Source organism: Tursiops truncatus, chromosome 16, assembly GCF_011762595.2.
Source record: "Tursiops truncatus isolate mTurTru1 chromosome 16, mTurTru1.mat.Y, whole genome shotgun sequence".
NCBI lineage: Eukaryota > Metazoa > Chordata > Mammalia > Artiodactyla > Delphinidae > Tursiops > Tursiops truncatus.
The window spans coordinates 61,757,934-61,784,984 of record NC_047049.1 but is presented as its reverse complement, the minus strand read 5'-3'; the positions used below and the strand labels follow the sequence as shown (position 1 = coordinate 61,784,984).

Here is a 27,051-nt window from a genome sequence, read left to right as displayed (position 1 = left end):
CTGCTGTTCTTTAGTAAACAATGTCGATCATTGTCTTGGGGTGGAGAAGAGGTAGGCCATAAACAAAGTAAAGCAGTTTTTCAGGCCCACTTTTTCTTTTCTGTTGTTATCATGGGTGATGAAATAGTGACTTTGAAGGAAAGATCACCGGCATGTGATTTAATTCTACCTGATTGTTCCATCTCTATGAACGAAGTAACAGATGGAGGGTCGGGGCTCAGAAGGAGTGACATTTTGAGCATCTTCCTAGAGTAGCAGCAACTTTTAGGTCAGAAGGGACCTCAGAGGTCAGCTGGTGCTATGGTTCTCCAGTGGAGCGCCACAGGGCCCAGAGGCCCAAAGCAGGAAAGGGTGGGGACCAAGCCATCAAGCTTCCCAGGCCTTCCCCACTCCAACCAGCATAACTCCCCCTCCTTCTGTGTGTTATACATATTAGAGCTTCTGAAAGGCTTTGTTTGAGCAAAAGGAAGGTTCTGAAAAGTCAGCTGATTTGCCTAAGGGCCGCAGCTGGTCGATGCAGAACTGTATCCCCCCCTCCTCCGTCCACTGTACCTTCCATTCTCCCACCATGATGCACCCTACAGAGGCTGGCCGTCGCCCTTACCTGGTGCAGGTGATACAACATGCACCTTCACAGCTCTGACCAGGGAGCAACATTGCCTGTCACCGGCACAGAACACTGCAACTCAAGCAACAGGCCCCCAGCCGCTGTTCCCCGCAGTGCAGCCACTGCCTTAGCACTGACAGTAAGGAAAACAGGGTGGGGAGGGGCAGGCAGCGGGAGGGATGGAGGAAGAGCGGTTCCGGGGCAGCTGCCTCTGCTCAGCACACAGTCTGCTCTAGCTTTGAGAGCCCACAACTGGCCCAGCAGTCATGGATGTCTCTGGGAGCCCCTGGTGGGTCAGGCAGCACCAGGGGCTGCAGCCCACCCACCGACTGGTACTGGTCCACTCGCCCACTGCCAAAGGGAGCTGCCACATCCCCTCACTCTCCCTGAGCAGCTCATCTTGGTTCAAAGCTAGTCCCCTGCTCAGGGCAGCAAGATAGATCACTGTAAAACAATACACCTCACTATTAAGTTGAAACTATTAGATTTTAAGGAAACAGGATAGCTTGTCCACTGTTGCGATTTGTTAATTCTCAAAAGAGCAAAAAGACGAAAGCCGGCTGGACCCAGTGAACAGTTTTGTTTTTATTATGTTTTCTGTGAATAAATAGATTGAGGAAGGCAAACCAGTTCATTTTCTTCTGGGGTGCGTTGCTAACTCAGAATCAAAGAGAGCTCAAAGTATTTTTATTCATTCATTTATATTCATTTCTCATCCAACTAGTACCATAGGTGGCCAAATATATTTATATTAGAAAATAACATAAGGCTAAACAAAGGAGCAAAAACAAAAACAAAGCAAAACAAAACTTAGCTCTGGTTCAACAAAGACAAAACGTCTTAAAAAGTCAGCATGTACTGCAGTAGCAGCAGATATCCTAAATCTACTCCACGTCTGCTGCATCCCGCGCTCTGCTCCCCACGCCTTCTAGAGTGCCCCAGATGGCCACATATCCTCTGACTCTGAATTATAAAGAATGTGCCGGCAGTTGAGTTTCCCGCCAGATTATTCCAGGACAGGAATTGAAATGCTTTTTTTAAAGGGAATGATTTGTAATCCAATAGTATAATTTAAATAAATTGAGTTAACGCTTGGTTCTAATGTTCATGGTTGGTTAACTTGATTAATTTGATCCGAGTGTCATTTCAATGAAATTGCATTTGATACAGCTCTTACGTTATAAATTGTTCATGTGCTTTAACATATACGACAATAAGAGTATTGACTCTTCTCATTCACTTAAAGGTGGCCATGGAAGAAAATGATTTGGAAAATATTACTTGTGCAATAATGATTTGCCCTTGGAGTTCATAAATAGAAGTGTAATAGAGCAAGTGATTTAGCTGGGACTACTGAAAATGGTTTTCACAGCTACAGAATAATACTAATAAACTTCTATTATTTTAATACAGTATTAAGGGTAACACACCAAAATATGTTAGAATTTTATCAGGTATGAGGCTAAGAGACTTTTTTCATACCCTTTAAAAATATATTTCTAAAAAAATAAATATATATATATATTTCTACATATAGTTAATATAATTATATTGAATTCCCTTATGTCCTACCTAGTTTTATTTCATCTCATTTTATTCTCCCAAAGGATAGTTTTGAACTGACAAAGTAAAGATGCTTCATTGCAGAACTATTTTGTTTTTTCATAAATATTTACAATATAAAATATTCTGAAGCATAATACTACAGATTAGGGAAGTATCATGGGAACTAAAAATGAATAAATTGAATAAATTTCAGCAATTTTAAAACGAATCCATTAGGGGGTGACACTATGAATTTCATGTTTATGAACCTTACAGAAAACGTTTAAAGTTTTTTTAATTCATTTCCATCATTAAAAAGCTATAAGACCTCTTAGTTTTAGATTTAAAATAATGTATATATGAAAGCATTTTGATTTACATACTTCTGAAGGGAATGATCTCAAAAGAGTATATGTATACATATAGCTGATTCTCTTTGTTGTACAGCAGGAACTAACACAACTATGTAAAGCAATTATACTCCAGTTAAAAAATAAATAAAATAAGCTGTTTTGAAATTCTAGATCCTTTGTCACGGTGGTTCATCAGCCCAACCAAACTTCACCTGTGATACACTGGCCTATAATTAAATCTCAAGTGTTGACTGCTCTCTCTTTTTAAAAGACACTTTGCAAAAGCTTGGCAGCAGAAAAACTGGTCATTTAAATCAGGATTGCTGGCGGCTACTAATGGACCATCTTGCCAGTTGGCTACTCTGCCTTGTTCCTCTTCAGTTTGCATACAATAAAAACTTCAAGAAGTTGTTTGAGGCATAAAAAATAGTTTACTCTTTATCAGCTGTTTATGCTTGAGTAAGAACTTATTTAAATTAAAGGAAGATAGTGGTCTAAAGAAACCAGATTATTTTGTCTTTTCATGAAGGCAATCAGTGTATTAAGTTTGCTGTTTCTCACCAAGAGCACTTCATTGAATGCTTAGGATGTTGCCTTTCTTTCTTCTTCTCCCATCTGGGATTACAGTGTAGTTTTAAATATTGTTTATAGGAATCCCATATGCTATAATTATGCAAATACAGACACACTGAGGGTCTGATTTTATTAGTGAGTCTTATACGGTCTCTTGATATGAAATTTTATATTTCTCAATTATCTCAGGACCAGTTAGTTTCCAGTGACTCACCTGGTGATGAAAGTAATCTAAATTTTTCAGTATGACATTCTTACTCAATTACAAAACACCTGAACTTTTACTAGTGTACTTTACTAGGCTAATTCCCAAATGATGTTTTTTAAGATGTTAAATTAAAGTCACACTTTTGGTTTCCAGTTCTAAATGACGGACTCTGAGCACATGAGCTTTCCTTCTCTAGAAGGAAAGGCCACACTCTACCTTCCTGTTTCATCTCCCACCCTGCATACGAGGGTCTTTTTCATGGTCTATTTAGTGCCACGTTTTTCACATTTTTGTGCTTTCTGTTAGTGATTTCACTGTATAAAATGGCCTCCAAGTGTAGTCTTGAACTGCTGTCTAGTGTTCCTAATCGCAAGGAGGCTGAGCTGTGCCTTATGTAGAAAATATGTGTGTTAGATAAGCTGTATTCAAGCAAGAGTTATTGTGCTGCTGGCCGCGAGTTCAATGTTAATGAATCAACAATTCATATTAAATAAGGTGTCGCTAAAAGAAACATACATCAAACAAGGTTTTGTACTGATCCATTGATGAAAAAGTTGTGATCAGAGGCTGACAGCAACCTAACCCTGTTTCCCCAGGAACAATCGTTCACTACTCACTAATTTAGTGTCCTGCCTACTTTATAGAACAGAACTACTGCACATAACAAGGATCGATTGTAGTTACATGCATACCTCATTTTACTGCACTTCACAGGTGTTGCTTTTTTTTACAAATTGAAGGTTTGTGGCACCCCTGCCTTGAGCAAGTCTACCGGTGCCATTTTCCCAACAGCATTTGCTCACTTCATGTCTCTGTGTCACATTTTGGTAATTCTCACAATATTTCAGACTTTTTCATTATTATATTTGTTATAGTGATCTGTGATCAGTTGGTCTTTGATGTTACTATTTTAGTTGTTTTGGCATTTTTTTTTTAGCAATAAAGCATTTTTTAATTAAGGTATGTACATTGTTTTTATAGACACACTGCTATTGCATGCTTAATAGACCACAGTATAGTGAAAACGTAACTTTCATATGTGCGGGAAACCAAAAAACTGATGTGGCTCCCTTTATTGGGGTGTCCTAGAGCTGCACCCACAGTATCTCCGAGGTACGCCCGTAGTAACTTGGGCGCGTGGGGGAGGCTTTACGAGAAGACATGATCCAAATGTGAAGCCAAGTAAAATGTGGAATGACGTTGAACAACATGTTTTCAGAACCAAGAGACTCCACTTCTTGATACTAAGACACAAGGGTCCTAGTGTTGGACAACAGAAATGTGAAGCTAACATCCCACTTGATTCTGAAGGGAACAAGAGTTACAGAGTCTTCATCATATAAATGCTGTTCATTGGCATTTAACTTTCAAAATTATACCTAGGGACAAAACGCAGGAGATTTCGTTATGTGATTACAGAGCAAAATAGAAATGTGATAAATCGGGATAGTGGAAAGTACAGAAGACAGAGGTGGAAGTACGGAGGTAAAGACGGGAGGAGAGGACCAGGGAAAGATTGGGGCCGATACATCCTCATTTTACATGACAGTGGCTTAGGACACAGTCCCTAAAGTTGGTGGAATTGGAAATGGAGATTGAAGTGTATTATTTAAAGTTTTCGGGAATTCCCTGGCGGTCCAGTGGTTAGGACTCCGTGCTTTCACTGCCGGGGCCCGGGTTCAATCCCTGGTCAGGGAACTAAGATCCTGCAAGCCATGCAGCACGGCCAAAAATGTATAGATAGATAAATAAATGAATAAAAATACAGTTTTCAAGGCAATCAATGAAGGAAATAAAATAAAGTTCCTTACCCTTTTTGCTTTGTTTTACTGTGTGCAAGTATTAGATTTAAAGATAAATTCAGAATTTTAAATAACTTCTTTAACTTTCTTGTTTTCCTCGCTTTAGGGTGGCCCTGAGCAAGTCATAATTATGTTTCCGCTTGTACAGATTCACAGAGAACTTAGGGTCTCAGCCATTTTTTCACAGAGCCCTTAAGCCAGAAGAAATGCTTTCCATTCCATTTATTAATTGGTTTGGTCTCAACAACCTAATAAGTATTTCTGTCCTGACAATTTAGTAGCTCTTTGAAAAAATAATAACACATGAATTAGAAAAACAAAGAACATTTGCATCCTGTTCTTAAATAACCATGAATTACAAAGAGGGTGTGTACACCTGTTGGACATTACACGACTTCTCACACCTTGGAATTAGATTGGACACGGCCACTCTCATTTTCTGTTCCACAGTGATTTTCACCCAGCACTTGCTTTTAATCACAACAGCCAAAATTTCAGCTTTGCAAAAGATATGGCATCACCAAAAAGAAAATAGCACACACACACACACACACAAAAGATAGTACAATCTACCCTGAACCTCTGGTGGAACCACAATGAACTAGTAGTTGTGGAGGCCAACAGAGGTTGACTATCACTGTATTTCACTTGAAAGCTTAAACATTAGCTGTTGTGGGACTTCCCTGGTGGCGCAGTGGTTAAGAATCCGCCTACCAGTGCAGGGGACACAGGTTCGAGCCCTGGTCTGGGAAGATCCCACATGCCGCGGAGCAACTAAGCCCATGCACCACAACTACTGAGCCTGCGCTCTAGAGCCCGTGGGCCACAACTACTGAAGCCCGCGTGCCACAACTACTGAGCCTGCATGCCTAGAGCCCGTGCTCTACAACAAGAGAAGCCACCGCAACAAGAAGCCCGCACAAGGCAACCAAGAGTAGCCCCCGCTCGCCGCAACTAGCGAAAGCCCGCGCACAGCAACCAAGACCCAACGCAGCCAAAAATAAATAAATTAATTAATTAATTAAAAAAACAAACAAAAAAACCATTAGCTATTGTCTCCCGGGGTCCCTTGGCACACAGTTTGGAACCCATGGCTCTAGCATCTGTTTAAAACTTTACTATAAGCTGTCATGCAAGTTCATTGGAAAACATTTGAGGACAGAGGCCATGTATATTCCACAACATCTAATGTCATTTCTTGTTCAATAATAAATGCTCCATAAATACTGTCTTTCATGGAATCTCTGATGTCACAGATTGCAAGATGCATACTGATTTCTAGAGACAGTAAAATGTTTTTTTAAAAAGGCACATCATAAAATCAATGAAATAACAATAGTTATTTAAATAGGCTAGTGTGAGTTTATCGTCCATGTCTGAGTTAGTGCCGCAATTTAATATTTACCCTTGTGATACCTGTAAAATCTAACTCACTGGTGTTCTTACGGGCTTAAAACCCAAACATAAACACAAATCCTAAAACAACAGAGTCCCATACTTCTCCAGCACACACAAAACCAGTGGTGTTCTACCAACTGCCGTGCTCCTGGAGGTGAAAGGAGTAAGCAGGCAACACTGCATTCTCCTTGCTTCTTCCCTGAGTTTTATTCTCCTGCCCCACCCCCCAACTTAACATGCTTAAAACTCTTCTGTTCACTTTGAGAGTAATTATGAGACTTTATACTGTGGTCATACCTTGGTCTTTCAGATGTGGAAGGACAGGTATGATGCGGATCTAGGTGGTGTCTGGTCTGCTTCCCAGTTCCTCTCACATCCTCCACGTAGTGTGTATAACCACTGGAAGAGCTGCATCCAGCCAGATTCTTTCTTCGAACCTATAAACAAACATCATGTACTATAGTCCTTAAGCTCTGCCTAATTAGAACAAAACTTGTTTTCGAGCAGAAGGTAAATAAATGTAAACATTTAAGTATTAGTCTGATGGAAACAGATTTCACATCGCAATAGTTCTCTTTCGAGGAGTGGCCCTCCACTGAGATTCAGATTCACAGGAAGTAGATAAAAACGCATTCAAGTTTTTAAACTCCTGACTTCCCAAGACTGCATAGAGTCAGGGGAGGCCTAGAAAAGAAGGAAGTTAGAGGTTATCACTTCTCACCACTGCAGGCAGAGTCCAGCGCAGGCTGGGGGGCTGGGGGATTTAGAAAGTAGGGTCTTCTCTCTAGTGGGCCAAGGAGGCTCAACACTTCCTTCCATCTGTGGGTTCCGGCAGGTATGACCTGTCAGCTCCTCTCTACTTCCCCTAAGGATTCCTGGAGGTAGTCTGATTCTTACAATGTGCAGGGGCCTCCCAGCCCTCGGGGCCAGGAATTAGGCACCTGGCTGCTTAAACTCAGCGTGATGGCTGAAAATGTTACCAGAGGGGGACCCCTTCCAGAGCCCTAAAGGTGGGTTCGTGTCTAACCCTCAGAAATGAATTGTCCGAGGAGACACACCTACTGACAGAACAAAAGGCGTTATTGGAAAGGGGCGCCTGGGCAGAGAGCAGCAGGGTAAGGGAACCCAGGAGAAATGCTCTGCCACGTGGCTCGCCGTCTCAGGGTTTATGATGGTGGTGGAGTTCGTTTTCTGGGTTGTCTCTGGCCAATCATCTTGTTTGTGCCCATACTTGATCTGACTCAGGGTCCTCCCTGGCGGCACTTGCATCTCCCAGCAAAGATGGATTCCAGCGTGAGGGTTCCTGGGAGCCTGGCAGGACATACCGTGCTCCTTCTCAGGACCTTCTGTTATGAGACAACTTATGCAAGCGGTTATTACGGTGCCTGGCCAGGGTGAGTGGTTTTGGTTACTGGTTCCCTATCGAAAAGATGGGTCCCCAGACACAAAGAGCTCTCTAGTCCTATTGAAGCACATGCAACGGTCAATCTCACACTTAGATTCAAATGGCGCTGCATCCCCAGCTCTAAGGCCCTAACCTAGAGGAAAGTCTGGAAGCCAAAGAAGGAAAGTCTCGTTACAAAGTGCTGTGTTTGGGGTGATCCCTACATTTTATAATAGTCAGCTCGTATGTTTCTATTTGATCTAACCCTGACTTTCCTTTCCTTTCCTATTTTATCTTCATGAATGTGTTAAGCATCGATGCCCTACAGTCCCGTTTTTCTTCTACTGCCAGTCCTTATTTCCAAATTTTAGGGCAATTCGTGACTCCACTTGACTGATACTGGGAAAGTCCCTGGGTGGCTTTATCCTGCACACCTAGTCATTCCCTGTCTGTTTTCATTTGAGAAAAATGTACTGGGGGGTGGGGGGGATGAAGGGGTCCTGCTTTGTGGTGTTTGTGCTCCGTGCATTTTTCTCTCTGTAGGAGAGATTATGACCATCCAGCACATCGTACGGTATCCACAGAGCATGTCCATCCTGTGATGGGCTTTTCAGGTGGTTTCCTCGGCAACCAGACCTACGAATCCTCCCCTCCCCCCACTTATCAGTAACTAATAATCGGTTTAGTGGAGTCACCAATACTAACACATCTTTATGCACCTGCACAGGCTCTTAACTCTTCAGATATCATTTCTTAAAGAGACTGAGCTCCTTTTCCAGAACCATTTGAAAGTGCAGTTCCGAAGACTGGAATGTTTAAGACCAGAGGGGCCTTCAGGATCAATCAGTCACCTCCCTGATTTACAGATGAGGCCACTCGAATGACACACACAGCTCCCATAGCTAGTCATGTAGAAGTGGGACCACACCCAGGGATTCCTGCCTGGTCCCAGGCTCTTTCCACTACACCAAGGGCCACCCCCATTCTGAACGCCACCAGCGCGTAGCCAGCATGTGCCATGTAATTGTCCCTAAGAGCAGGGACTGTTGAACATTGCTCTCGTGTTTCCTGTCCCCGGGATAGCACTGACTACCAGCAGGTACTCTGTACACTCATCGATGCCTGACCTAAGTTTCTTCAACATGAGTTGATGATTATAATCCTAATATGCAGCTACCTGCTTCGTCACAGAGAGGACAGCTGTAAGTGGATTTATGAGAGTTTGCAGCAGAAGCAGAGAAATGTGGAAGTTCTAAAAAAAGTGATGCTGTCTTATCCGTGTGCCTTACTGGGAAAGAGATAATGTTCTCAGGCTATTTGCTCATCTTTGCTTGTACTTAACTTTGATGAATACCTACATCTCTTGGTGGCAAAACGACACATAAAATAGGAGGGTAGTAAGTACATATGAGCATTCAAAAAGAACGTATGTCAAGTATATAGTAATATGCCTCAAACTCACGTCATTTACCTCAGAGATAAGAGGGTGTTGAGAATGGGATTTGTTGCTAAATTCCATAGTTCTCATATAAAACTCCTCAGTCATACAGAGTTATCGGATACTTTAGAAAACTGAACTCTATGTTCAATCTTCCATCCAGATTAAAGAAATCCCAGGTTTGTATCTTTCATATTAGCCATGCATTTATTTAGCACTTTCTTCCATCATATTCTTACTCACTTTCTTAGGCCTTTTCATTGCCATCTTTGCTGTCAGTAAACTAACCGAGCCAAAATTTGAGATGGCTGCCTCAACAGATAGAACCGATTTCGATTTACTTTTGACCTTCTCATTTTCCATCCCCAGAGAAAATGGCAACTGAGAATGATGCTGCCCTTGGGCCAGAGAGCTTTAATTCATTAACATTTTTTCCTGGAAAATTTTTGTTTCCTCTTCTTTGGTTCTGCTTGTTTGTAATTTGCTTTTACTTATTCTGGCTTATGTTCCTTTTTTGGTTACAATACTCCCTCCACCAACAGGTTTAGCTCCATTACAATTCTCTGAATTAGTTTTAGCCTTACAAAGGCTTTTTCAGAAGTATATAATTATTTTATCTTCACACAAAAGATAGCTTCCTAAAATAACACAGAATCATATACGTGTCTCTTGGTGCACTGTACTGAAGTCACCTCTTCGTGCTGATTCTGAAGTTTCTCCCCAAAGTCAACCTTGATTCCCCATTCTAAGGAGCAAAAGCTTGGGTTGCATTCTGGCTTTTAATTTGCTGTTACTCTACCTTAGCATAGTCAATAAAACTGCCTCTTCTGGCATGTTTCTGTTTTTAAGAATGCTACAGGGGGAAGGGATAAATTGGAAGATTGGGATTGACATATATGCACTACTATCTATATGATAGATAACTAATAAGGACCTACTGTATAGCACAGGGAACTCAATACTCTGCAATGGCCTATATGGGAAAAAAAATCAAAAAACGAGTGGGTATATGTATATGTATAACTGATTCACTTTGCTGTACACCTGAAAGTAACATAACATTGTAAATCAACTATACTCCAATAAAAATTTTTTTAAAAAAAGAATACTACGTTATTAGGGAATTTAGAAAAGTGCTTCCATCTGAGAAGTGTACATCAGCTCTGAGTTGTGGGTCAAAGCTAACCATTATGATAGCCATGGCCATATTAACTTTGTACTATTTATTAAAAGAGGCAGGAGCAAATCAGGGCAAAGGGGAACCATATTAGTTTTCTTCTTGCTGCTGTAACAAGTTATCCCCCAAATTTAGTGGCTGAAATCAATACAAATTTATTCTCTTACAGTTCTGGACGTTAGAAGTCCAAAATCATTTTCAATGGGCTAAAGTGAAGGTGTCAGCAGGGCTGGTTCCTTCTGGAGGCTAAGAGGGGAGAATCCATTTCCTGCTGTCATCCTGTCACTACTCTCATCTCCTCCCTCCATCTTACAAGGACCCTTGCAATTACATTAGGCCCACCCAGATAATCCAGGATAATCTTCCCCACCGGAGCATCCTTAGCTTAATCACATCTCCAAAGTCTCTTCTGCCATGTAAGTAGCATATTCACAGGTTCTGGGGATGTTGAAGTGGACCTCTTTGGAGGCTGACCACAGGACCATGGCCTCTCTCTCTGGCCTCTCCTACGGAGGCTGGGCTGGATGGGTGGGGTGGGGAGTTGTTCATGGGTGGGCCTGCCGAACCCCCGCTCCCCATCTGCAGCACCCTGCGGTGGCAGCCAGCTCTGGGCTGCCTCCCCGGGGCTATCAGGCATGTCACACGAGCTCTGTGGCCACACCACGGTTCCCAAGCTGCAGGCCAGTCGCCCTTCCTTACCCTGCCACCTTTCCTTTCCAGCATTGAGTTAGTGCCGGGAGGCCACCGTGTCAAGCAAGCTGAGAGCAAAACTAAGGCAAGATGTCGGGCCGGAGCGGGAAGAAGAAAATGTCCAAGCTGTCGCGTTCAGCCAGGGCCGGGGTCATCTTCCCCGTGGGGAGGCTGATGCGGTACCTGAAGAAAGGGACGTTCAAGTACCGGATCAGCGTGGGTGCTCCCGTCTACATGGCCGCGGTCATCGAATACCTGGCAGGTAACGTGAACACGCAGGGCAGGTAACCCGCTCCCAGATCTCACCTTCCCCTCGGCCCCTGCACACAGGCTGGGCAGGGAAGCCTTGATTCGCCCGTGGCTGTCTCAAGGTCGCTGTGCGCGGTAATGGGGTTTCAGTTTGCCTGCTTGGCTAAAACCAACTCCTGCAGGCTTTAGGGGAGGGAAGAGCACATAAGGGCAGAGGATCAACATGGAAGGAAGAGAATCCACAATAAAGTGTCTTTTCTAGACCAGCCCCAAGAAAGGTGTGTCTTGCTGTAGACAAATGTAATACGTAAATTTCTAGGTTCCCACAAAAGACAAACTGTGGGGAAGATAGGGGCTTGCTATTCATTTTGTAACAGGAGTCTTCACTTTTACTTCACGGTCCTCACTAAACCTCAGCTCTCCTGCTGTATTGAACCTAGGGCTCAATGTCCATAAATAATGTTGAGCCCAGCATTGAAAGCATCTTCAGTTGGTTCCATGAAGCCGGCAACGTTTTAATTTTACTCTCCTTTACAGAGGTGGTTCTCTGTCTGCAAATACATAGGAAAGAGTTTCCCATGTTGGTTGTTAAAATTATTTTTTTTACTGAAAGATAGCATTTTTGTTGTGTGTGTTCTTTACCTATCTGAGTAACTTTACATTTAGCTTTTTTTGTTGTTGCTCTGGAGGCTGGAGAGAAGGACTGGAGGGCTCTGAAAGTGAAACCAATCAAGTGTGATAGAGCATTGCTTTTCAAAGTGGGGATCACTCCAGGGATCTTGTTGACAAGGTCAAGGGTAGGATCCTGTTGACCAGTCTCAGGGTAGCACCTGACACTCTGCATTTCTAACACACTGCTGTGATGTGATGCTTATGCTGCTGGTCCAGAGCCCACTCAGAGGAGCAAGATTTCAGCCAGTCTTTCAGCAGCAGGTCTAAAGGCCTGGCGAATGCTTTTTTAAAATGCAGGTTCCTGGCTGCATTTTAAACCCAGGAATCTGATGGGAGAAAAATCTCCTGGCTGGGAGGGAGAGGAAGGACTTTGAAAATGGTGACTGAAGCTTTAAAACAACCTTTAGATCTATACCACCCACTGATGCTGGAAGACCCTGAGTAACCCAGAGATTCCACAGCCTCCAAGCGGGGAGCCAGGATACCCTGACGTCCTTCAACCCTAAGCTGTGCACTTTCTGCTTCACTACACTGCCCCATTATAATGTTTGTATAATCAAAATAATAGTAGTTTCTGTGCCTCCACTTGGCAAAAGTCTAAACTGTGCATAATACAATAGAACAAAATTTGGCCTTTTCAGATTTTGTTGACTGGTGACTCTGTTCTTTGGTTCAGAAGTGTTTGATGAAAAAGCTTATGTTTTCCTTTTCATTCATTCAATAAATATTTGTCGAGCATCTACCTGTCAGTGCACACAGTAAGTCCTTAGACTCTTCCCTGCTAATAGCATTGGGCCATTTATATGATTTTTCATCTATCTTCAGTTAGAGCCACCAGACCTCATAGCTATGCATACTATATATAGCCTGAATGTCACACTCTGGACTTCGAGCCAGCACATCCGTAAAGATCGATAGTGTCTCAAAGTAGAATGTCACCCATTTTCTCATAGTCTTTCATTCACTCAACAAACATTTATTGAACACCTACTATGTGCCACGTGTTATTCTAGGTGCTGAGGATACAGCAGAGACCAAGACAGACAGGAGTCTCTGCCTTCAAGCAGAATGCATTCTGAAGGGAGAAACAGCAAACAAATGAGTGAAGTGTATGTGGTCCAGCAGATGGTGTTAAGTGCTCGGGGATGAATAAAGCAGGAAAGGAGTTAGGCTTGGGCTAATTCCAGGAAGTGGGGAGCTGAGGGGAGGCCCCACTGAGGGGCTGGCATCTGAAGGAGGCCAGTGGGTGGGCATGTGGGTGTCTGGGGGGGCCCTCGGGACAGAGGGAAGCAGGTGCTGGGGGTGTCCAAGGAGCAGCAATGGGGACAGAGGGCTGGGGCTGAGGGAGGGAACTTGGACTGTAAATGAGGCCTGAGGGAGAGTGGCTGGTGGGGGCCGAAGAGCTTGTCACGGGAGCTCTGGAGGGTTTTGAGCAGATGTGCAAGACCCTGCCTGTGGGGAGGGGGGTACAAGGCGGGGTCAGGGAAAGCAGCAGGAAGGCAGTTGCAGAGATCCAGGTGAGAGATGTGAGGTTGGGGAGTAGGCAGTGGAGCCTCCGAGGAGTGGTCAGAGTACTGAGATATCTTGAAGGCTAAGTCAGCAGGATCCGCTGACGGTTTGGACATGAAGTGTGAGAAAAGAGAGGAGGAGCAGCTGGAAGGATGCTGTTGCCAATAACACTCCTTCCCCAGTGCCAATAACACTCCTTCCCCAGCTGCCAGCACCGTCCTGGGTCAAATGGAGAAGATGAAGCGGGTCTTCTGAGGCCCAGAACTGTCTTCCCTGTGTCCTTTCCTTCCCTTCCTTTTGTGCTTTTTTCTCCCCTCCAAACTCAGGTTGGAGTTGACAGTAGGGGCTTAGATGTCAGCTTAAATCTGATTTATCAATTTGCCAGCTCTGTTACCTTGGGCTAATTTCCTTAACCTCTCTGAGCTTTGGGTGTTTCCAGAGCTAATCTCATTTAACTCCATTAATGAGCCAATGTATGCAAAATGTCTGGTGCACAGGATGCACCCAATAAATGGTAATTCTTCTCCTCTCTCTTCTATTAAGAGCTGATGAAATCATTCAGGGCAAAGTGTAATGAGCAACTCTGTTAAGGTGGTATATTTGGGGGCTGTATTGCATTTTAATGAGACAAGGAGTTTAAGCCAAAGGAATGAATCATTATTGCAGGGCATTGCTTAGTAAGTAAAAAGAGGATTTTTGTTAGTTGTTTTGTTTTGGAAGGGGGCATGAATTGATTTTGTTTAGGGAAGAGAGTTCAAAGTGTGAAAGCCTCCTGTCACCCTTGAAATGACCTTTAACATTCACGACAACAATACTGACTGAGTTTCTCCTTTGCATCAGGCCTTAAACATACAACGGAAAACAGACAGATGTGGTCCTGCCTTCCCTGGGTTTACATTCTAGCAGAGTTGACTAGCATTAAAAACAACACAATAAGATGACATTCATGTGGACAGGGAAGCCAGAGGAGCTTTGGGAAGCAGGGGGAGGCTGCCTAATATAAAGCAAGGGTTGTTAAGACCTAACCAGGGGTGTAAAGCAATTATACTCCAATAAAGATGTTAAAAATAAATAAATAAAAACAAATTAAAAAGCCCTAACCAGGGGGACTTCCCTGGTGGTCCAGTGGCTAAGAATCTGCCTTCCAATGCAGGGGACTCAGGTTCAATCCCTGGTCAGGGAACTAAGATTCCACATGCCATGGGGCAACTAAGCCCATGGGCCACAACTAGAAAGCCTGCGTGCCGCAACTACAGAACCCACGTGCTCTGAAGCCCGCACGCTGTATCGAAACATCCCGGGTGCCATAACTAAGACCCGACACGGCCAGAAATAAATATTTTTAAAAATTGGAAACCGGGGCTTCCCTGGTGGTGCAGTGGTTGAGAGTCCGCCTGCCAATGCAGGGGACACGGGTTCAAGCCCTGGTCCAGGAAGATCCCACATGCCGTGGAGCAACTAAGCCCGTGTGCCACAACTACTGAGCCTGCGTTCTAGAGCCCGCGAGCCACAACTACTGAGTCTGCCCTGCACAGCCCATGAGCCACAACTACTGAGCCCATGCACCGCATCTACTGAAGCCTGTGCTCTAGAGCCCATGCTCCACAACAAGATAAGCCACTGCAATGAGAAGCCCACACACCACAATGAGTAGCCCCCGCTCGCCGCAACTAGAGAAAGCCCGCGCACAGCAACAAAGACCCAACACAGCCAAAAATAGTAAATAAAAATAAAATAAATTTTAAAAAAAAAAGACCTAACCAGGTTCTCAATCCTGCTTTTTAACAAATTGATTGATTTAAAATCCTGATACCTGGGTCTTAACCCCAGAGATTCTGGGATACTTCTGGGCATCAGGAGTTTTTAAAGCTTCCCCAAAAGATTCTGATGGGCAGCCAGGGTGGGAAATTGGTAGGAGTTGGCTAGATTCAGATGGGTTGATTATCAGTTTGGGGAGAAACAAGGGTGAAGATCTAAAGTTTAGAGGAAGTATGTGGCCCCTTCCAGAAACTGGAGGCATTTCTGTGTACCTGGAGCAGAGCTGGGAAATGGGAAAGGTGAGAGATGAGATGGGGGAGCAGGGGTCAGGTCCTTGAGGGCCACATGAGAGTGTGCACATTTTGCACATACATGCCAGGGGAGGCATCGAAGGGAGGAGGTGGCATTCTGGGGGCCTCACATGGGCTTTAGGTGGAGAACAGTTGGTGGGAAGCAAGATCAGAGTCCAGGAAACCAGTGGGGGCTGTTTTAAAGTCACTTTTGAGAATTGACAGGGGCCAGGACTAGGGTTCTCAGTGGAGACGATGAGAAGAAATGGGCACATGTGGGAGCTGTCTGGAGGGGAGAATCAGCTCTGCTCAAAAATGGGTGGGATAAGGGGGGAAGCCAATTTACTTCTCCTCTCAGATTCATGTCTATGGTCTCTGAAGTTCCCCTCTCCCACTCACTGCCTCCGAGAGGGGACCTGGGGCCACAGGAAAAGCCAAGTAAGAAAAAGCTGGGTGCCAAGACATAGAAACAGCCTAAATATCCATTGACAGATGAATGGATAAAGAAGATGTGGTACATATATACAATGGAATGTTACTCAGCCATAAAAAAGAACAAGATAATGCCATTTGCAGCAACATGGATGAAACTAGAGATTATCATACTAAGTGAAGTAAGTCAGACAGAGAAAGACAAATATCATATGACATTGCTAATATGTGGAATCTAAAATATGACACAAATGAACCTATCTATGAAACAGAAACACAATCAGGGACATATAGAATAGACTGGTGGTTGCCATGGAGGATGGGGGTGGGAGAGGGATGGAGTGGGAGGTTGGGATTAGCAGATGCAAACTGGTATATATAGAATGCATAAACAACAAGGTCCTACTGTACAGCACAGGGAATTATATTCAATATCCTGTGAAAAGCCATAATGGAAAAGAATATGAAAAGAATGTATATATATATATATATATATATATATATATATATACACACACACACACACACACATATATAACTGAGTCACTTTGCTGTACAGCAGTAATTAACACAACATTGTAAATCAACTATACTTCAATATAAAATTTCTAATAAAAAAGAAAAAAGTTTTAAAAATAGCATGTAAAAATGCAAAGTCATATTTCACAAATGTTTGAAATTCATGAACCATTCTTACTTTCTATTAAGTAAAACTATACCAAGAAATTATCCATATTTTAAAGCCCATTTTAATTCTTCCTAGAGCAGATCCCCAAATTTAATAAAATCTATTAAAAATTTAAAGATTTTATAAATACAAAAATAAAATCTACACCAAATGCAGAAAGAAAGGAAGGAAGGGAGTGAGGGAGGGAGGGAAGAAGGAAGGAAGGAAGAAAGAAAAGGCTGGGTGCTACTTAGCCAAAAAGAAAGTTGCACGAATTTTCAGGAACTTGGGGAGAAATAGCAGTCAGCCTTGCCTGATTTCTCTGGACTGGCTGCCTGACCAACCCCAGGTTCACACATCATCATGATGTTACAGCTATATGGCATTTCTGGTCCCAACCTGTTGGGGGAGGTTGCACGCTCCGGCAACGAATGCATGCTGGACTGCTCATCTAGAAGGTCCCTTCCACCTGAGACCTCCACCAGCCTCCCAGAATGCACATCACATTCATACTTCAGTTTATCAATCTGTAAATGCTGGCCCAGTTTACATCTCCAATGTAAGTGAGAAAAAAATGGACTGAAAAAGCAAGCCCCAGATTCTGGAAAAGAATTTTGTATTCATCAACAATAGATACAATATAAATGTAAGATATTGAGAATGAGTAATTTATAATCGTTTTATGGTGAGAAAATGTTCTGTAATATATTTTTAATTGATAGGACAAATAGGCCTTAAAACAGCATTGAATTTCAGGGCACTTCATGAAATCATTATGTAACAAAGAAACCTATCATTTCCAGACAATTGGGTCTATCCATTTAACACCAAGCATTTTTTTAATATAATGATTTTTCAGTTTTTACATTTGTGTTTTGAAAAGATCACTTTGGCAGCCAGGACCACGTGTGTGGTTGTGCAGGTTGTACACTGCACAAAGACACACATTGAAGGGAGAATCATTCACATCATAGACCTCAAAGAACTGTGACTAATTATGAGCATTTCCAGCAGATGGCAGTAAAGGTTCTTGTTCTAACAAAATTAGGGAAGTCAGGTGTCTTGAGGAAGGCGCATCTTTTTCTAATTTGCACAATTAGAAGGCCAGTGGTGGCCTTGTTAGCATGGATCTGGAGGAAGACAGAACTGGGGGCAGGAAAACCACTACGATTATCTGGGCTGGAAAAGAAGACAGTCTTAGCTCGGGTAATGGCGATAAGCTTGAAGAAGAGGGGCAAAGTTATTTAAGATTTATGAGGCTGGGGGCTTCCCTGGTGGCGCAGTGGTTGAGAGTCCGCCTGACGATGCAGGGGACACGGGTTCGCACCCCAGTCCAGGAGGATCCCACATGCCGAGGAGCGCCTGGGCCCGTGAGCCATGGCCGCTGAGCCTGCGCTTCCGGAGCCTGTGCTCCGCAACGGGCGAGGCCACAACAGTGAGAGGCCCGCGTACAATCAATCAATCAATCAATCAATAAACAAACAAACAAACTATAGGGGCTTCCCTGGTGGCGCAGTGGTTGAGAGTCGATCCGGGAAGATCCCACATGCCGCGGAGCACCTGGGCCCGTGAGCCATGGCCGCTGAGCCTGCACTTCCGGAGCCTGTGCTCCGCAACGGACGTAGGCCACAACAGTGAGAGGCCCGCGTACCGCAAAAAATAAAAATAAAAATAAATAAGTAAATAAATAAACCTTAGGGGCTTCCCTGGTGGCGCAGTGGTTGAGAGTCCGCCTGCCAATGCAGGGGACACGGGTTCGTGCCCCGGTCCGGGAAGCTCCCACATGCCGCGGAGCACCTGGGCCCGTGAGCCATGGCCGCTGAGCCTGCACTTCCGGAGCCTGTGCTCCACAACGGGCGAGGCCACAACACTAAGAGGCCCGCGTACGGCAAAAAAAAAAGAAAAAGAAAGATTCATGAGGCTGGGAAGATTCATGAGGCTGGGAAGAGAGGGAGAAGGAGAGGGAAGGAGAGGGAATGACTCCCAGGTCTGTCTGGATGGAGCTGCCAGTCCCAAGGGTGATGGGAGGAGCCTGTTTCGAGGAATCTTGGATTTGGGGATGTGGTGAGCTTGATTTACCTGTGGCACGCCGAGGTGGCACCATGGCAGGGCTGGAAGTGCAGATCTGGTGACATGGGAAGGAAGGTGGAAGCAGGCGCTGTGAGTAGATGGCGTTTCCTCGGAAGACTGCAACGCCCGAGCAGAGCAGAGCGCCCAGTCGGAGCCCAGAGACAGCGCCACCTAGCGGGCAGGTGGACAAGCGAGCGGAGTCCAGGGAAGGAGACAGTCATGTGTTCGGTCCCAAGCCTACACTTGCTGTGGTATTTCCCATCTCCTGTGGTCTGGGCTATCCAGTGTTGGTTTAGATTGTATCCAAAATGAGCGGACACGAGCTCTTCCAAAATAATGTGCATGATGAGCTTTCCAACCTCCTTTTTGGCTCCAGAAATCATTCCTTTTACTATCAGATACTCAGCTGTATCCCAGATGGTTACTATTGCTGGAAGTGTGACTTGTGAGAAGTGAGAGGTTTGCTGTAGAAGTCTCCAGACCTCCGTGGAAATCTCCACCACTTAACAAATTATGATCTTCCAACAAAATTTGCAGTGAAACAAATGTGTGACATTAAATTCAGTTTTCCTATTGATTGCCAGTTGACACACAAGGATACCTGTGTTCCCAAAATCAATAAAATCACTCAAGAATGTAGCAAACTTTTATAGTTCATGTGAATATATTTGTCATAACATTTGAAAATATTAATAATGATTCATGTTATTTCAAACATTTAAATGGTGGAGTCTGGCCCAAGGAATGTTCAGACTAAACATCCAACATAGAAAAGAACTCCTTGGTCTAGATTTTCTGCTATGTATTCTTAAGTATTTTTCTCTTTAAATAAAAAAAGTTCTGCCTCTGCTTTTGCACTTGAGCACACGATCAAGGTTTTCTTTCTTATAAATTATTTCGGAAGAGTTAGTCCGAGAGCCCAGCCGCACTCGGGCAGAGCCTCACCTGTGTGCCTGCATTGTGCTGCCTGACGAATCGCTGCCTTTAGCCTCTTCCCGTGGCGGCATTCGATGACAGATTTTCCGTCTGAGAATCTGGTGTCTGTGCATCTGGCTGTCAAGCTGAAAATAACCTGACCTTCAGGGGCTTCCTGAAGGTTGGGAACGTGTAGGGCTTCCCATTAGCCATGCCTCTCATGCTGACGGTTAATTTGATGAACCCCAAGAAGATGCTTAACTGCTTCCTCTAAATGCAGGAGACAGAGGGAGGACAGTGATGGTCCAAGATGCTAAATGAAATTCAACTTCTCAGAAGCTTAAAACTCGGAGGCTCCTTGACCCCGTTTCCGCCCATTTGGAAAAAGGGTTGAGCGGAGTTCTCCTTCCTCCCAGGTGTGGGCCCCTAGCAGCAGCCCCTAGCAGGTGCAGGAAAGTCCTTTTATTGTGCTCAATGGGGAGAGTACATTTTAACCTAGAGCCATAAAGCAAGCCTGTTTGTGAAGACTTTATAACTACACCTCTTTTTGATGGGTACCCTTTTTAAACGAAAGAAAAGCTGGGCAGAAATCTGAAGGCAGCAAACCAGATATCTAATACGGCGTTCATTTCAAATACTCTGTCCTCCAGTCCCAACAAGCCTGCTCATATTTCTCAAACTACAGTGCCCCAATCTTTGATTCAGAAAATGCGGTGCCGTGTAAATGAATTGTTAGTAAACACAATATTCCTTGCTTAATAACCCAAAAAAGATGTTGTGAGAATGAATTTGCAGTGATTTAGCGCTTTTCATTATGGAAATGCCATATAAATATTTAACTCTAATGCGTATTTTACTCTAATTTTTCGTTAATCACATTTGCTTAGTTAATACGGCATACTTATGCCAAGTTTTTATTTTATTGCCATAGATTTTACGAATGACGGCAATTGCATGCGGTGTTTTATTTGAAATTAGGTTGATTGCAAAAATTCATGCAGAATCGCCTATTAATTTTAGGGTTTAGTATCTATGCCATTGTACCAGCAAATCTGCCCAACACACACACATACACACATACCTGCACACATACATACACACAACACGTTCATGCACACATGCCCATACAGTTTTCTACCCACGTATAACACGCTGGCACATTGCCTCTTTCTCTAGGGAAAGAACTCTCTCTAGGGGAAGGATTTTTCTTTAAAGGCTCATTCATGCTCTTGAAAGCAGACAAATTTGATTTAGCAGAGCATCCTTCCAAAATTGAGAAAGAAAGAAAAAATAAAGGACGAAGGGGAAAGCATTCAGGGGTATAAACCAATTCCATAGTTTTGTTTTGTTTTTTTTTGACTCAAAAACTGATAGTATGTGAAATAGAATTCACTTTTCAGGTTAAGTGGTACCTCACCCCTTAGTATAAATCAGTTCTTCCTATCCACTTTCCTTTAGGACAAGAGGGACAAGGGGCATCAAGTGAAGTGGAAAAGGAGATTCTGAAAGGGGTCTCAGCTCTCCTCAGAGATGGCTGCACACTGAAAGAAACTCGGCTTCAATGTTAGGGTTCTGTTTTGGTCAGGATTAACTTCTGCCGACAGTGGCTTAAACAAGAGAGTTTCTTTTTCTCTCATACAAAAGACGTCTATAGAAGACAGTCCAGGTTGGTAAGGAGGCTCCACAGTCATAAAAGATTCTGGTTCCTATCTTATTGCTCTATCATCCACAACTTCTTACCCTTGGTCAAAGATGGCTGCTCAAATTCCAGCCATCATGTCCTCAGTCTGCCAGTAAAAAGGGAAGAAAGGCACTGTCCCTTCATTAATGGATACTTCCCAGAAGTACCATACAACACAACTGCTTGCTTTTCATCGGCCAGAACTTAGTCACACTATCACACCTAACAAAAAGGGTGGCTGGGAAATACTGTCTTCATTCCTGTGATTTGGGGCTCTGCAGAAAATCAGAGGTCCATCTACTAAGGAAGATGGGGGAGAATTAATGTCAAGGGACAACTAGAAGGCTTTGCCCACAGGATCGTCTATCAGGTCTTGCTAAAATATCTTACTTGTCTGTGACCTGAGTTCTTTTCAGTTTTCTGGATTTCTTTCCAGGCCCAGACATAAAAATCACAAATAAATAAAAGTGATCTAACTCCAAGGCCATTTCCAAAGGAACGCTTTGGAAAGCTCAGACCCCATTCTATGATTGCCTATTAACCCTCCCTTGAAATTTCAGCGGAAATTCTAGAATTGGCTGGGAATGCAGCGAGGGACAACAAGAAGGCCCGGATAGCCCCAAGACACATCCTGCTGGCAGTTGCCAATGACGAGGAACTCAATCAGGTACGTCTGAAGCATTGACACCAGCCACGGAATGGGTTTGCCAAACGCGCTACTGCATGTGGACCTGGCTGGCTAGAAATCCTTCCTGCTACAGTACCCAGTCACATTTACACTAAAAGAGTCAGATCATATGGGAGAAGAACAAATTCTGCTAGCCATATTATTTAGATTCAAAATAAAATTGTCTCTGGAATAGATCCCATTATATATTCTGAGACTTGCCAGAATTTCTTTTCCTCTTTGAAAGCAAGCTCTGTGTGTTGCCGAGGGAAGTGCAGTGCACATATGTTATTCTCTGTACAGTTTCTTCCCCCAAACTTTGTTGACGATTTATTCTGATGAGGGCAGAAGCGTCCTTCTTCATATATCAAAACTAACGCTTTATATTTTAGAGCTGACTCCAAAATCGAGTGAATTCCCACCCCCATGCCCCCCGCCAAAGATGTGCAAGGTAGCAGGTAAATAGTATGAGAATTTTAATTTATGTGTATTTTATAATGTTAACTGTCTGTGGTTAAGAATCAGTTCTTATTTCCAATCCAACATGGGCTGATAATTTCCAAAAATACAATAAAAAATAATTACTAGAAAAATTAAAAAAACAAACTACCAGCTACAATTTTTTGTTACTAGATCCAATAGGTATACAAAAACTCTGTCAACTTACTAGACCCTTCCTCATGATTTCTGTACTCTCTTTGTCACAGACAGGTAACTAATAGCTTGTGGACCAGCCTTGGTTGCAGACCACATTTGGAGTAGCGCTGCTATAGAATGTGCAGAATGTATTAGTGCGGTAGTTCATGTTGATTAGTTAAAGTAAACACGTATCAGTTGGGAGGTGTGTGGTCACACATATTTTACTGATGGAATGCATGATCAAAGGAGTGGGGCCTGTTGTTAACTGGGTCTAGCCCTTGCATTAACCTTTGTACCTCATTTTGTCAAGCTGTGCTCCCACGTCTGAAGCTCTTTATCCTCGGTTATGTCTGGAATCTCCAAGCTCTGGGCAACGTCCCTGATTTCAGCCTCTATACGCTTTCATTTTGCTTTGCTTGTTTTGCTTTCTGTACAAGATCTCGGGATGCCTTGTTACCTACAGAGAAAAGTCCTACCCGTGAGGCAGGGACAACCAGTTAAATCGTGTATTATGCAGTTTCTTTGGGAAGCAGAGACCAGATTTAACGCTTGTTTTGCCAACAGTTAGAACCGTATTAAATCCAGAACCAACGAGCTCTTTGCTGTCTGAGCTCACGCCTTCTCTCTCTCTTCAGCTGCTAAAAGGAGTGACCATCGCCAGCGGAGGCGTCCTGCCCAGAATTCACCCTGAACTGCTGGCCAAAAAACGAGGGACCAAAGGCAAGTCAGAAACTATCCTCTCCCCTCCCCCAGAGAAAAGAGGAAGGAAGGCCACGTCGGGCAAGAAGGGGGGCAAGAAATCGAAGGCTGCCAAACCACGGACGTCCAAAAAGGTGAGCCCAGTGGCCTCTGTGAGCTCAGGACTCACAGAACGGGAGGAAAGTTGAACCATCCAAAGAGAAGGGCGTGGCCAGCATCCCCGAAGGACTGGGGACCCGCCTCAGCTTGGTGCTGGGAGAAAATGATAGGAATGTGTGTGAAAAAGAGTAAAGGGCTGGGCTTCCCTGGTGGCGCAGTGGTTGAGAGTCCGCCTGCCAATGCAGGGGACGCGGGTTCGTGCCCCGGTCCGGGAAGATTCGCGGCTGGGCTCCTGAGCCATGGCCGCTGGGCCTGCGCGTCCGGAGCCTGTGCTCCGCGACAAGAGAGGCCACAACAGTGAGAGGCCCGCGTACTGCAAAAAAAAAAAAAAAAAAAGGCCTTTGAGAGGAGCTCAGATCATCATGCAGGGTCTACTAGAGTTTTCCAAACCCCACATATGGGTGGTTTTCATGTTTCCAGATCCCCTCCACTGACCTCACCAAAATCTCAAGTGAGAGAGCTGATCTGGAACTCTACTTTCCACCTCTCCCCATGTGGCATACTGACACACCTTTAGCTTCCCACAGAGTCGCCTGAGCTCAGCCAATGGCATTTCAGGTGTTTTGGATAAGTAGCTATAGCTCAGAGGCGCCATTTGTGGAGTAATACTTTCATATGCTGCCCAGTACGGCAACTGCTAGCCACGTGTGGCTATTTAAATTTGAATTTAAATTACTGAAAATGAAACCAAATTCAGTTCCTTGGTTGCACCAGCGACATTTCACGTGCTCAACAACGCGGAGCAGCACAAAGATAGAACGTGTCCACGAGGGAATGAAGTCCTGTTGGACAGCACTGCTTTGGGGGTTGTCAACTTTTCATTCCCCAGACCTCCATGATGGCAAAAAAGATGGTATAAGAGTTCATTTCTCGGCCGCTGTGCCCCAGGGGAATCCTGGAGAGAAGGGAGGTTGAGCAGTGCGCTATGAATGACCCCACCTGGCTTGTTATCAGAAGCTGTAGGCGTTGGAAAGAACATACCTGTGTCCAGGTTTGAGCAAAGACTATGGGTACATGCGAACCCCTTAATACACTTGATTTTTGCAGTATCCTTTTGTTTTCCCCATATTGCTGTCCCTTGCTTCCCTCTGTTGAAAACAACAGAACCTAACGTCTGACCACTTCCGTTCACATCCAACTTGGTGGTAACCATGGGAAAGACTTCAAAGCCACTTTGGGCTTTTTCTGGATTATTTCTGACGGGTCCTTCTGATTTCTACCAACAGTCCAAACCAAAGGACAGCGATAAAGAAGGAACTTCAAATTCCACCTCTGAAGATGGGCCCGGGGATGGATTCACCATCCTGTCTTCTAAAAGCCTTGTTCTAGGGCAGAAGGTAATAAAGAGAATTGTAATGTGCTGTCATAAAACACTATTGCATTTTTATAACCTACTGTTTACAAGCAGTGAAGCCTCCTTCATCCCTTCCTTCCCTAATATGACTTTCACTCTGGTCTTGAATTATTCATTTTTAAACTAAAGAGCTATGGCAGTGTCTGCATTGTGAGGATAAACAAGCTCTTTAGTGCTGAGAATTGTTCATGCTGACACGGGTCAGCCAGAGGTACCCAGAGTGGATCTTTCTGGTCTCCATGCCCCAGATATCTCTTGCTCACCAAAAAAAATCCATAGCTAACTTTCTCAACCAGGCTTTGGGAGGCCTGCTTTACATGGTGTGATATAATTTATCAAAGAAGGAAAATACAAAGATATGTTCCCTGAATAGCGCTGGTGTTAGAAATGAATTATTTGCTAATAATTCAGTCTGCTTGCCTTTCTAGGCTGCAGAAAGAAAACAAACAAGGTTATACATTTGAAAAGTCTTCAGCAGCACAACAGCAGCCCAGCCAGACATGCAAATAATTCATTCCCATAAGCATAACAGACAATTTATCTACCAAGTCAACTGGGGCTGCAATGTGATACCCGCGGAAACAGTCAGTTAATCATATCGGGTAGCGAATGTTTGCAGCCTGACAGTAGTACGAACCTCTGTTGAAGCAATTGGGAAGAGCATGTTTTGAGAAGAGCATAAACGTGGCGGGTTCCTAATTCATCACTGATGAAAGCAGGGAAGCAAAGAGGTGGAATTTATGTCCACTCCAGGGGCTATCTGTGGTTACGTGATGATTCGCCTTCTCTCCCTTATCTAGGGGAGCAAGAAGTTCTAGGTCGCATGGGGAGACAATGGAAAATGACTTCCATTCTGCTCAGCTCTGGGCACATGGGGCAGCATTTCACAAGCATAGCCCCAAGAGGGTGGTCCCAAAAGTCAAATGTGCCAGACGTAGAGGTCAGAATCCCAGAGCCCCTCACTTCTTTCCAGCAAAGTGGTTGGCTTTACATCCCTGCCTCCACAGGTCGGTGCTGCTCTGGAGAGAATGCAGGGAACTGAGTAGCTTCTTTCAGGAGCTACTCAGAGAATTACGATATCGAACACCAAGGCCACCCGGATGGGAAACAAAGGCATAAGCTACAGGGAAAAGAAAAGGAGGGGAGGTCCCGGTCCTGCCCCCAAAAGGGGAGGCAGATTTGCTGCTAGCCTCAGGGTGAACATCAAATCCACTGAGCTCCAAAGAGCCTGTTGAAAACCACACACCTTGGAAACGTCAGATGGTCGCTCCACGCACAGCCCTTCCTGTTGACACAAGCAATTGAGAGAATGAACAGGTGTGAGTAAAAACATGAAGATTTTCCATAGGCCTTGATCTCGCCCACCCTCTGCATCTTCTCTTCCCAATGCAGCTGTCCTTGACCCAGAGTGACATCAGCCATATTGGCTCCATGAGAGTGGAGGGCATCGTCCACCCAACCACAGCTGAAATTGACCTCAAGGAAGATATAGGTAAGGTTCTGAGATTTCGGGAGAGGTGCCCTAGAATAGCTGCGGTTCTGGCAAGTTCTCGTGAAGTCGGTCATTGTCAGCTGGATGGCCCCTGCTTGGCGGACCGTGTCGGTCAAGCTCCGCCTTCGTGTGTAATTGAACAGCATTACTAGAGAAAAACTAATTTTGTTTGAGGTCTGCAGATATTTTTGACATTTTTATTGAAGTATTATACACAGACAGATCATTAATGCACAGCTTGATGAATTTTTCTCCAAGCGAACAAAACTGGGACCAGCACCTTGATCATGAAACAGAACCTTACCAGCACCCCACAAGGCCTCTCATCCCTCGTCCCGGTCACCATTCTCTCCAAGGGTAACCACTATCCTGTCTTCTGTTTTTTAAATTTTTGGCTGCGCCTCGAGGCATGTGGGATCTTAGTTCCCTGACCAGGGATCGAACCCGTGCCCCCTGCAGTGGAAGCACCGAGTCTTAACCACTGGACCACCAGGGAAGTCCCCACCACTATCCTGTCTTCTAACAGCATAGAGGGGTATCATCTGTTTCTGATTTTATATAAATGAAATCATGCAGTATGTCTCCTTTTGTGTCTGTCTCCTTTTGCTTAACTTTGTGAAATC

At 44.2% G+C, this 27,051-nt stretch overlaps 2 protein-coding genes across 5 annotated transcripts in view; one reads left to right on the top strand and one right to left on the bottom strand.

Moving 5' to 3' along the window:
- Nucleotides 1–27,051, bottom strand: part of AIFM2 (AIF family member 2) — a 126,055-nt gene that overhangs the window by 64,252 nt on the left and 34,752 nt on the right. The window contains exon 9 of one of the 3 annotated variants that reach the window (XR_012326695.1): nt 6,784–6,923. Coding sequence is in view for 2 of the 3 variants with exons in the window: in XM_073793713.1 (XP_073649814.1) it covers nt 6,793–6,923 (131 nt within the window). In the remaining variant the exon portion in view is untranslated. Of the gene's footprint in view, nt 1–1,172; nt 6,924–26,177; nt 26,222–27,051 lie in introns of those variants that run through there. The other 2 variants (XM_073793713.1, XM_033841547.2) reach the window with 2 other exon arrangements.
- MACROH2A2 (macroH2A.2 histone) overlaps nt 1–27,051 on the top strand; it is a 51,406-nt gene that overhangs the window by 5,770 nt on the left and 18,585 nt on the right. Inside the window, exons 2-6 of one of the 2 annotated variants that reach the window (XM_019936157.3) lie at nt 11,206–11,437; nt 21,979–22,085; nt 23,360–23,557; nt 24,809–24,919; nt 26,329–26,428. In XM_019936157.3, the coding sequence (XP_019791716.1) occupies nt 11,266–11,437; nt 21,979–22,085; nt 23,360–23,557; nt 24,809–24,919; nt 26,329–26,428 (688 nt within the window). In that variant the 5' untranslated portion in view covers nt 11,206–11,265. Of the gene's footprint in view, nt 1–11,205; nt 11,438–21,978; nt 22,086–23,359; nt 23,558–24,808; nt 24,920–26,328; nt 26,434–27,051 lie in introns of both variants that reach the window. The other variant, XM_073793716.1, reaches the window with a different exon arrangement.